At 39.9% G+C, this 12134-nt stretch overlaps 1 protein-coding gene across 1 annotated transcript in view; it reads left to right on the top strand.

Annotated features, from left to right (window-relative positions):
- Positions 1 to 12134, top strand: part of Scn8a (sodium voltage-gated channel alpha subunit 8) — a 189449-nt gene that overhangs the window by 60805 nt on the left and 116510 nt on the right. Inside the window, exon 2 of the mRNA XM_048364197.1 lies at positions 2670 to 2999. Within this exon, the coding sequence (XP_048220154.1) occupies positions 2724 to 2999 (276 nt within the window). The 5' untranslated portion in view covers positions 2670 to 2723. The remainder of the gene's footprint in view (positions 1 to 2669; positions 3000 to 12134) is intronic.

Genomic DNA, 12134 nt, shown 5'->3' with positions numbered 1-12134 from the left:
ACAGTCAGGATTGATGATGGAAGTATTAGAGCTACCCATGCACAGATTATGTTGATCCCTAAGAGAGAGAGAGTACAACAGAATTCCAGAAGCCCTTGGTGAGGGGAAGAACATGTTAGGAGAGGAGATCACAGCTGTGGAGAAAACCAGAATGATGTAGTGTCACTTAGGTCAAAGGAACAACGAGTGGGGGATATAGCTGTACAGGAAGGAAAAGATGATTGAAAATGTATGGAGTAGGAAAGATTGAGAGGACAAAGGCCTAGAGAAGGCAAGAGGAAACAATCTGAGAGCAGGCAGAAGACCTAGCTGAGGACAGCTCTGAAGAGCCCAGCTGCCTGCAATTAGATCACAAGAATTTGTCATCATCATAAGTGACTTATTCTTGCAGTGTTCTTTGTCCTCTGAGTAGGAACAGAGAATGACCTAGGGTTGAAGGTGAATGTGGATGTGGGAATCCCATATAGGCTTTTCATGGGTTTCTGTTCTCTGTAAAAAGGATACAAAAGGAGTTTTAGAACTCTTAAGAGTTCATACTGTATATTTAGTACTGTTCAGCATTGATTGTCAAAGCAAGCAACTGTAGGTGTTTAGAGCCCTTATTGTGTTGTTTTCTAGTCTGTGACTTTGAGAAAGCCCTACTAGTTCTCTAAGGCTCTATGTTTCTATATGCTAAATGGTGTTCTGGATATTAAATGAGTTAATGCAAGCCCAGTGTTTGAAACATAAGCTGTGGCCAATACCAGTGAAGCTCATGATGGAGTGCTATAGGAATATGGGAGGGGAGGAATTAGCAGAGCTGGAAGCTGGGAAGTCTCTGTGGAGGAGGAAAGACATACTGGGCCAGTACAGGGGCTAAGGAATAAGGAAAAAGGAACTCTACGTTGTAAGTGTTAGATCAATTCAGCCATGGCATTTCTGTGCAGCTTCCTTAATGAACCAGACTAATTCCTATAGGGAACTGGCAGGAGGTAGGATACTATCAGATGTATTGCTAATTCTTTGTTATAATAAAAGAATTGTGTATTGGAAAGTTGTTAGTTATTATTTTTATCCTGGCCTTTGACAAATGGCATAGGCTGGACCTGTACAGTGTCTTGCATCCCTGCAGCCCTACACTGCTCTCATGGAAATGATTCCTCTGGTCCATTCATCTGGTAGGGGGGTGGGGTGTTGGTACAGTCTGAAACTGGCTAGTCTGTGGGGGACAAGCGTGTGACTCTGGACCCATCAGCCTCTGCTGTAAGTAATTGAATCATTTAACCACAGATACACACCCCAGCTGCTGTGCAGTTTTCAGCAGTGACGCCTGAGAGAGCCAAGGCTAGGATTTTTGAAAGGAGCCCCCAGGGACCACACTCTAAAATTACTTAGAGTTTACTGTACTACCATTCTCTTGAGGAACCTTAAGGCTGTGGATGCTTGCCTTCAAGTAGACTCTGAGGGCTAAATAAGACAGAAAAGAACAGTATTTAGCCTTCTAAAAATTTTCCTGAGTTGTCCTTGTGTTGCTTCAGAACTGAAGGAAGAAAGGGACTCTGGGAGTAGTACCAGGTAAGCTGCCAGAAAAGCCTGAATCTCTGTCCTGTCCTTTGGGACAGAGCGGAGCACTGTTTGACCCCAGAGCCCCTCCATGTCAAAGTTTGTATGGAAATATCCTCAGACATGCATTAATTTAAGCAGACTTTTCAATGGGCTTCTCAAATGTGGTTCTTAGAAATTACTGGTTCTCATAAGGCCTTACTGTAGTTTTTATTTTTAGGAAAGCAAATTGGTTATTCCATTCTTGCCCACTTTTCCCTCTCAAAAGCCCCCAGCAGGCTTCTCGGCTTGCCTGGCCTTGTTGGGCCTGCAGTGCTGTTGGATCAGAGGAAGTTCTCTGGGATTCCCTTCCCACTTGCCTTTTCTCTTTGCTAAGCAGGAGGTCCTGAGAACAGTGTCTGCCGTCTCCACAGAAAAATGTGTTTCTTGTTTGTCCTCAGTAGGAGCTTGATCGTTGAAGATGCTTCTGGGCTTTTAAAGTGGGTAGATTTCACACAACTTGGTGAATGAAAACTAACTTGAAGTGGGAGGATGAAAATAAGTAGAAGCTATTTCAACTATATTTTATGGTTCTGAAATTTTAAAGAGTTAATTTTGTTTTCTGAAAGTGAAATATGAGAAGAGGGACAGTTTACCCTTGTGCTGCTCTTAAAGGAAAACTGTCCTTGGCACACAGGGTGAAGGTGGGGGTAGAGGTAAGAGGATGGCGCTCCTTCTAAGTGAAAAGTGCTTAAGTGTATAAGGACTCCTAAGGAAACATATGCCCCTTCAGAATATTAATCATGCCTTATTAGTTTAAAATAGACCTTCCTGGAAGATATAGAACACATCTCCTTTGTGTATGTGGTTCCTCGCCATGAGTTGGATCTAAGTAAATGTGATAAATATTAGCAATCCAAGAGATTCCTATCTTTCCATCTCCCTGACTGGTCATTCCCTTGAGGAGCAATTGTGAATGTCACCTAGTACATTCATACTGCACATTGTCTAAGAAAAAAAGGACTATATCCTGGAGGAAAATATATGTAACAAAGGTTGTGAATAAAGGTTGAGTGTGAGATGGTTTAGTCTGACTTCTTTCTAGAGCAGTGATTGATTAATGCTGCCTGTGTTGCTGTTTCTTCCAGAGCTGACCTGTCCTGGACGCAGCATAAGTAACGAAGCTGCTGCAGGATGAGAAGATGGCAGCGCAGCTGCTCGCACCACCAGGCCCTGATAGTTTCAAGCCTTTTACCCCTGAGTCTCTGGCAAACATCGAGAGGCGCATTGCTGAGAGTAAGCTCAAGAAACCACCAAAGGCTGATGGCAGTCACCGGGAAGATGATGAGGACAGCAAGCCCAAGCCAAACAGTGACCTGGAAGCAGGGAAGAGTTTGCCTTTCATCTATGGAGACATCCCCCAAGGCCTGGTTGCAGTTCCCCTGGAGGACTTTGACCCATACTATTTGACGCAGAAAGTGAGTTGGAGGAGGTACAGCTGCAAATGCCCCTTCCCTGGCAGGCTGTAGGAAAGGGGAGGAAGCCATGCCTCTGCTAGAGGTGGGGAAGTAGCTAGCCTTTGTTTTCAGGTCTGCTTTTCAGAGTTAAATCTTCTGTTTAGTTACTGCTAAGAGTCATTTGTGGATCTTCCTGCTTGTCAAGTCTGTTAATCTTCTGGTTTGGGCTCAAGGCCGGATCAGAAAAAGAAAATATAGAGGCTGGGAATAGTGGCTAGGGGTATAGCACTTACTGCTTATCTTGCTTATGTGACAACCCTGGTTGTCCTCAACACTGCAGGAGAAAAAGAAAAAGGAAGAGAAGGAAGGGAAGGGAAGAAAGGAGAAAAGGAAGGCAAAATAAAAAGAAAGAAAGAAAGAAGAAAGTGGCCATAAATGAAACAAGGATCATTTATTATTAAAGTCAAAAAAAAGCTTACGCAGTACAGACCCTTGGAGTCTCAGAAGAACCTGTGGTTAATATAGTAGAGGTGATAGGATCACACTCTTGTCTTCTTTGTGACATGAGAGTATTGCTGTTGATGACAGAAGTAGAATGAAACATACCGTTACGCCTCAAGTCGCGAGATGACCTCCAAGAAGACAACCGAGAGCCAGACATTCCGAAATGCAAAAGCAAGGCTTTATTCAGGCAAGCTGCAGCTTGGGTCTCGTCCCATTCACCAATGCAGCAGAGATAGGGAGGAGGACCCCAAGCTGAAATTTTACAGGGTTTATAAAGGCAAAAACCACAAAGTTACAGTAACCAGGTGTTTACAGATCTCATTGGCTCTGGGCTAGGGGCAGCATTCCAAGGTGGACAGAGGTTATCAAAACAGTCTCTCGGCTGTCTGGGTTCTGACAACCTGTCCTGTTAGGTGGAGTATTTGGCGGCCTGAGTGGGCTCACAGTGCTTGTTTATCTTTGGCCAGCATGGCCATTTCTCAGAGCTTGTGCAGGCCCAAGGTTACAGGCACAGAGTGGGGCCTGGCTGGCTTTAAGATAGCTTTGTTTAAGGAATTTACAGCTCAACAGTTTCAGCACAAACAAGTCTAGTTTTTACAGTCCAACATAAACAACAAGATGGTATGGTTTCAAAATGGAGTCACGGCTGCCTCAAAGTAAGATTTACCTTCACTCTTCATTTACCTTCACTCTTCAATACCAGGCCAAGAAGGAAAACTCCAGGCCCTTGGTCTTTTTTTTTTTTTTTAATAATTACTTATTTATTGTCAAAGTGATGTACAGAGGGGTTACAGTTTCATACTTAAGGCCATGGGTACATTTCTTGTACTATTTGTTACCCCCTCCCTCACTCCCCCCTCAGACCTTTGGTCTTGATAATGCAGTTGTCTGTAGATTATTGTAGCAAAGTTAATTCTTCTACTCTGGTGGACAAGAGAACACAGGTGAAGGAAAAAGCAGTCTTCAAGCAGGCACCAGTGGATCCCACCTGTAATCCTAGCTATTTAGGAGGCTGAGGTCTGAGGATTATGGTTCAAAGCCAGCCTGGACAGGGAAGTCTGTGAGACTCTTATCTCTAACCACCAGAAAACCACAAGTGGCTCTGTGGTTCAAAGTGGTAGAGCACTAGCCTTGAGCTGAAGAGCTCGGACAGCTCCCAGGCCCAGAGTTCAAGGCTCACGACTGACCAACAAAAAAAAACCCAAAACAAAAATGCAGTCTTCATTTGGCTAGTGGGTTGAAACTTTCAGAAAAAAATATTTGACCAAATATTAAAGTTTTTTTTATGATTTTCTCCTAAAACAAGTACAAATAGAGAAGCAAAGCCTCCTGGATGATTGATCAGCCAAATAATTAGCCATTAAGTCTTGGACTGACATCTACACTGTTTTAGAGGACCACTCATTCAACATGTTATTTAAAGACTTAGACTGATAGGATTTTCCAGATGAGAGGAGGGGGAATGGGTTTATTACATATTTACAAGCTAAACTGTCTCTGCCCTTACAAACTATCCTTAACTAAATTGCTTTTTAGCCTTTCAATTCTGGAAGAAAATTTAGCTTCTGTGGCTTGCTAATGGGGCAGAAGGAAGAGATCTGGCTGTAGTTGTAGAGAAAGTAGTTAAAACGTTCTCTGCATAAAGTAAGTATTACAACTCAGAACAGCGACTTTGTAGGGGAAAAAAATGGAACCAGTAATTTAAATCTTATAAGTTTAAGAATAAAACAAGATAAAATAAAGCAGGATATGTTTATTATTTACAATTTAAGTTACCACCAAAAATTTAGTGGGGGAGAATAAATGAAGAAAAACAAACCACAAAAGGAATTCAAGTCACTTTGGTCCTTGAACTGTTTATTTTTCAACTCATATGCAAATTAAGTTTCATTTTCTTAAACCTGATATAAGATATGAAAACATATAGACCCATTACTTGCCTGAGCTCTGTTTTTCTTTATGTATCTTTTTCCTGAGTCATGCCCTAGGTAATAGCCTCTTTCTGTTCCTAGTGCCCCAGATTTCAGTGGCCTGGCTTGTGGTCAAAGACTCCCTAAAAAGAGTGGGTCTCAGACCCTGATGGGTATTCTTCTCTGGTAGGCAGAGCTCCATTAGGGAAATGGCTCTTCATGATAGCAAATCCAACATTAGCCTTTGTTCTCTATGTAGGTTAAATTGTCCCTGGAAATGATAACCTTTGTTATAGTTTTGAGTCTTAAATTTTTTTTTATTATGCTAGCATTCACAAAAGTTTATAAAAGCTTATTGACTACTGTAAAGCAAACAAGCACCATGTCAAGAAAGAATATTGCTAGCACTTCAAAAGTTCTTTTAATGAGGAAATTTTCAGTTGTTTGAAAATAATATGCTAACTAGGTACTGATAGCTACACCTGTAATCCTAAAATCTGAAGATTATGGCTCAAAGCCTGCCCTGGCAGGAAAGTCCTTTAGATCCTTATCTCCGGTTAACCACCAAAAAGTAGTAAGTGGATCTGTGGCTCAAGTGGTAGAGTGAGCAAAAACCTTAGGGACAATGCCAAGGCCCTGAATTCAAGCCCCAGGATGAGTACAAAATAATAACAACAGTAATATGCTAAACCAGGTGCTGGTGGCTGCCACCTATAATCCAAGCTACTCAGGAGACTGAGATCTGAAGATTGCAGTGCAAACCCAGCCCAGGCAGAAAAATCCATGAGACACTTTTACCAGCAAAAATCCTGAAGAAGAGGTCTGGTTCGAATTGTAAAGCACCAGAATAGGCAAAGGGAGAGCAAAGGCCCTGAGTTCCCACACCAAAAAAAAAAAAAAAATATGTATATAGGGCTGGGGATATGGCCTAGTGGCAAGAGTGCTTGCCTTGTATACATGAGGCCCTGGGTTCAATTCCCCAGCACCACATATATAGAAAACGGCCAGAAGTGGCGCTGTGGCTCAAGTGGCAGAGTGCTAGCCTTGAGCAAAAAGAAGCCAGGGACAGTGCTCAGGCTCTGAGTCCAAGCCCCAGGACTGGCCCCCCCCCCAAAAAAAAATTTAAAATATATATATATATATATAATATATGTGCATATATGTGTGTATACATTGTTTTATATATTAATTTGTATGTACACATACATATGTGTACTTGCAGAACCTCACTGCATTACAACAGTTTTTACTAATTAAGTCTTGCACTAGGCTAAATTAGGAAGGCCTCTCTTATACAGAAGCACACTGGGAATTAACCCACAAATCAAAAAATCATAAGAGTGGAAATGGCTTTACAAGGACATTTTACATCTTTACATTTGTTTTTCAAGATTTGCCTTAAATAATTCTTGGCAAAATATAATTTCTTCTTTCCACTAAATTGTACCAGTGGAATCATTTACCTTTTCCCCAGGCCTCATTTTCTGACTCGTTTTGTGACTGTCATTGAATCTAGTTTCTTATTTTCTTTTCTTTCTTGTAGGGGTAATAGAGAACTAGTTCTCTACTAGTAAAACTTTCATAATAGATTTCATTCCTAAGGAACCCAGGGCCATAAAAATTGTGTACTCCATTTTCAAGATACTGTACTTTGTTTTCAGATGGTGCTGCTTGGCTCTCATGAGCTTCTAAGATCTTTCTTGGTTTCACCTTGACTTTCCCAGGCTGGATCATGCTCTCTGACTTGCCTCACACTTCCCAGAACTATTCCTTTCATATTTTCTTTGTGACTTTTGATTCTCTGTTCTAATGGCTCCTTTCTTTGGCTTGCTTACTTATTTACTTGTTTATTATCTATCTATACCTGTCTGTCTATCTGTCTATTACCTTTGAGTTTTTTGTTAGATGTTTGCTACAAAGGAACATTTAACTGATTTGAAAAGGTGTTTGGTTAAAAAGTCTGTCTTTTATACCTGTCCCTCATCTCCCCGCTTTCTTTCCCTGCACATGTAACCACAGATAACAGTGTTTCCCAGAATTTCTTTATGTATGTATAATCCAAAGAAAGTATATTTTTTTTCAGGAACTTGACTTATACATCCTTGTTCATGGTTTTCTTCCCACTGTTTTCTTAAGCCTAAGTTTTAATTTTGTTCCTTGTTTTATCTTCTGTCATACTATGAAATCTTAAGTTATCAATGTCAATTCTAAATTCTTTTCCTTCTTCCACAACTTTTTTTGTTTTTTGCCAGTTCTGGGGCTTGAACTCAGGGCCTAAGCACTGTCCCTGGCTTCTTTTTGCTCAAGGATAGCACTCTACCACTTGAGCCACAGTGCCACAATTCCGGCTTTTTCTGTATATGTGGTGCTGAGACCCCAGGGTTTCATGTATACAAGGCAACCACTCTACCACTAGGCCATATCCCAAGCCCCTTCCACAACTTTTTTTAGTGAATCAGATCAAGGACTTTCTTTTCTGCTGCTCAGAATTTCTCTCTTTATTACAGAATATACTGTCTAATGCATAATAGTAACATAATGAATTTTAAATGGCCATATATAATTCTAGTAACTATCGTGAGTAGGCAGTAAGAAAGTATATGGATTAAAATGCCAGGCTTAGTAACACATATCTGTAATCCCAGCACTTGGGAGACAGAGGTAGGGGGATGTGAATTAAAAACCAGCTATGAATATGGAGACACAGTCTTAAACACACACATACACACACACACACACACACACACACACACACACACACACACACACACGGAGTATAGGGTTCGATTGAAAGAATTACTTCCTAATTGGTTTGTACCCTTTTCCCACCTCTTAGAATTGATCATTGGTGTGTCCTTTTTATTTCATAGTTGTGCCCTGTTGAAAGATTTATAAACAAAAATATGCAAATTATAGGACTGATGGGTGTGGCACATTCTAACTGCATTCAGCATTTATATGGCTTCCCAAAGTTCAGCTTACCTTCAACTTTTCATATAGACTTTTTCCTGAAAAGTGGAGTCCAGTTAGAGTCATAGAAAATTGTAATCTGATAGCATTACACATCCTCTAATGTCTTCATTTTATGAATTTTATGAGGTGAAACAGTTTGTCAGAAGCTAGCACTACTGCTACAACCAGTACTAGAACTCATGCCTCTGATTCTCCATCACATTTTCCTAGTTTCCCGCTCTTTAAATCAATCTGTCAATCAATCAGTCTGTCTATCTATCTAATGTAACCTATCGGTTGTGGGGCTTCAACTCAAGGCCTGGACACTGTCTCTGAACCTCTTTGTGCTCAAGGCTAGTGTTCTATCCCAGTGCCACTTTGGGGTTTTGAGTGGTTAACTGGAGATAAGAGTCTCAGGGGGACTTTTCTGCCTGGGCTGGCTTTGGATGGTGATCTTCACATCTTAGCCTCCTGAGTAGCTAAGATTACAGGTGTGAGCCACCATGCCTGGCTTCTTTAAATTTTTCAGTAGCCTTAGTTAATTCTCAAATGGTACAGTTTTTCCTGAAGCTGGACAGACAAATATTGAAAACAGAAAACCTCATTTGCATCCATAATAATTGCTGTGATTATTAAGCGTCCTTGAGGTGGGTTCTAAAGAGTCCAATGCAATGAGCTGTTGTGCATCTAAGGAAGAGGAATATGTTCATGTTATCCCCATTTACCTAGAAGCCCTAGACAAACATTTCTGCAATCGTTCTCATGCAATCTTGAGACTAACAAATTTAACGCCTTTTAATTACTATTACTTTTTAAAGGAGTATTATCTCCTTTTTACAACAGTCTGCTACTAGAATGGTGTAATGGAAAAAACACCTTGGTTTTAACCTCAGCTTTGCCCCACCTGGGCCAAATTATTTAAATTCTGTTTCAAATTCTGTAGTCTACAATAAGCACAATAAAATTGACCTTTGTTTTCTTTGTTTTCCTAATTGTGTTTCACACCTTTAAAAATTTTAACTTTCTATTGTTATTGTAAAGGTGATGTATAGTTATATAAGTCAAGTAATGAGTACATTTCTTTTTGAACAGTATTGCCTCTTCCTGCCTTTTCTCCCAGTTTTTTCCCCTCTCAACCCCTGCCCCAAGTTGAATAGTTCATTTCCAACATTGTGTCTAGTATTGCTGCTGCATTTGGTCACCCTTGTCACAGAGTCTTTTTTTTTTTATGGTACTGGCATTTCCTTGTCCATCTAACTTGCTCAACTGGTACCCTACCACTTGAGCCATGGCTCCGGCCCTGCTTTTTGCCAGTTACTTTGCAGACAGAGTCGCATAGGCTTTTCTGCTATGCTGGCTTTGAACCTTTGTCTTTCAGATCTCAGCCTCCTGAGAAGTTAAAATTACTGGTGTAAGCCATTGGCTCTCAGCTTGTATTTCATACCCTTGCCTATCACATGTTGTGTTTTAGGTGTGGCAGACTTCTTTCTATTTCCTTACTGTGTCTTCACCTCTTCTTGGAATGTACTGTGTTCTTCTAACTTTTCCTTTTGGAAATCTACCCATTTGTCTAGGCCCAGTGCAGTGTTCATGTCCTTAGCTTATGGCCTACCTTGATGCTCCTGCACCAGACTTCATACTACCTCCTTTTGAACTTTCTTTCTCTTTTTTTTCTTGTTACTATAAAGGTGATATATAGAGGGGTTACATTTCTTTTTTGGCAGCGTCACCCCTTCCCTTGTTATCTCCCAGTTTTCCCTTCCTGCTCCTTCTGAACTTTTGTAATTCATTTAGGTCTTAAATTCATCTCAGAAAAAAAGGTGGTTTTTAAGTTTCATTAAGTTTAGGGCACCTCTTTTCCCAACAATCTTTACAATTTTCTCCTTACTTCACAAATATTAGTACCATCAACTTCCTCAAATGAAAACTCATAAATCTCCATCTGTCAATCTTTCTCTCTCTGTTCTTCTTTGTTTCTCCTCCTTTCCTCCCTCTCTTTCACCCCCCCCCCCACTTCCATGAGTTCCTGGCAAATGTTCCTTCCTATTCTTATTTTTATACACTTTCACCAGGTGTACAGAGCAGAGCCAGGCTATTAATGGGAGATTTATGTCCGAGAGGCATGATTTGAGGTATTACTAATGATCTATTCTGTTACCTACTTTAGCACAGCCTAGATGCTGCTTTCTGTTTTAAATTTAAAACTACATATTTGTAAAATTTTGATTTATATCATAGTTAAGTTTTGTTTCCACAATACAGGAAAATAAAGGGATATTTCAGTTAACTTTATTCAGCAAATCAAATTGAAACAGATGCTCATGAGACAGTGAGAAGTGGGCTGTTTTCAGAGTGCTCAATGAATGATTACATATATAGGGTTATTACTCCCTACTCAAACATGATCAAGTAAAGAGAAAGGAAATTAAGCATTCCTAAGTCAGATTCTTCTTTTTTACCTTCAGCAATGGACCAAGAATTGGAAAATCTTACTTTTGATCCCATTCCCACCTAATTCCAGCTGATCTTGGGCATGTCATTTAACTGTTCACCAATCTAGAAGACTCAAATAATTCTAATAGGGGCTGAGAATGTGGCTTGGTGGTACTTGCCTAGCATGTATGAAGCCTTGGGTTTGATTCCTCAGTACCACATAAACAGAAAAGGCTAGAAGTGGTGCTGTGGCTCAAGTGGTAGAATGCTAGCCTTGAGTGAAAAAAGAAGCTCAAGGATAGTGCCCAGACCCTGAGTTCAAGCCCTAGGACTCTACCTCCCCTAAGAGAAAGATTTTACTAATAACTGATATCCAACCTATTTTAGAGTTGCTGTAAAGATAATCTCTGACAGGCTTAAATAAAATTACCCCAAATGTGCCTCATTTTCCTCATAGGACTTAACATTTGTATATGGTATATCTGTTATATTTGTTTTATTTTCCTTATATCTTCATCAGTGGGAGCAGTGGCCTCTCACCAGTAAACATTCAATCAATATTTGTTAAATAAGTTCATTAACCTTATAAGATAATGTATATGCAAGCAGTACTTTTCTAAGTACTATGGATATAAAAGGTGCTATTAGGACATGTTTTTGTAATGAAAATGTTCCTCTCTTCCAAAATGAATTTTACTAGAATACTAATTACCAGCATGATTCTTTTCTTCTTCAAAGAATTGGTTATGTTTAGGGTCTAATTATGTTTCCTGATGTTTTAGGTACATTTCAGAGGGCTAGATCAGTGTTAGTTGCCATCGGGCTTATCATTTTTATCACAGAATCTTAGAAAAGACTTTGTCACTAGGTAACAGCCTCTAGCTGAATGTCTTGTTGATACACAAGTGTGTATTGCACAAATGTTCTATTAGGAACATCCCACTTGTAAGTGTTTTACTGTTTGCTTCTGTGAGTTATCCTCTTATTTGAATGTAAAGGAAATGATAGAAACTGATAGAAAATATGCATCCGTTTGGGTGGTGTCATATAAATGTGATAAATTCACTCAGCAAGTACTTCTTTTAAATTAGGCATTCAGTTCTCTTGGAGAAAAGAGAGATTAACAAAGGCCTTTCTTTACCTTTAAGTAGCTTGCAATGTAGTAGCAGGTAGTATGTGTATATCACATTTGATGAGGGATCTGTGGGACAGTTTCATAGTAGTGATATTTAAATTGGATTTTGGATTTTAGAATCGAAGGGTGGACTAAATCATCCTAGCAGAGAGACAAGGACACAATTTATAATGAAAGGACAGATTTGATTTGATTGGAATGTGGGGAATAACTGAGAAGCTT

The sequence above is a fragment of the Perognathus longimembris genome, chromosome 1 (assembly GCF_023159225.1).
Source record: "Perognathus longimembris pacificus isolate PPM17 chromosome 1, ASM2315922v1, whole genome shotgun sequence".
In the NCBI taxonomy this organism is placed as follows: Eukaryota; Metazoa; Chordata; class Mammalia; order Rodentia; family Heteromyidae; genus Perognathus; species Perognathus longimembris.
This window is presented reverse-complemented; position numbering and strand designations above follow the sequence as displayed.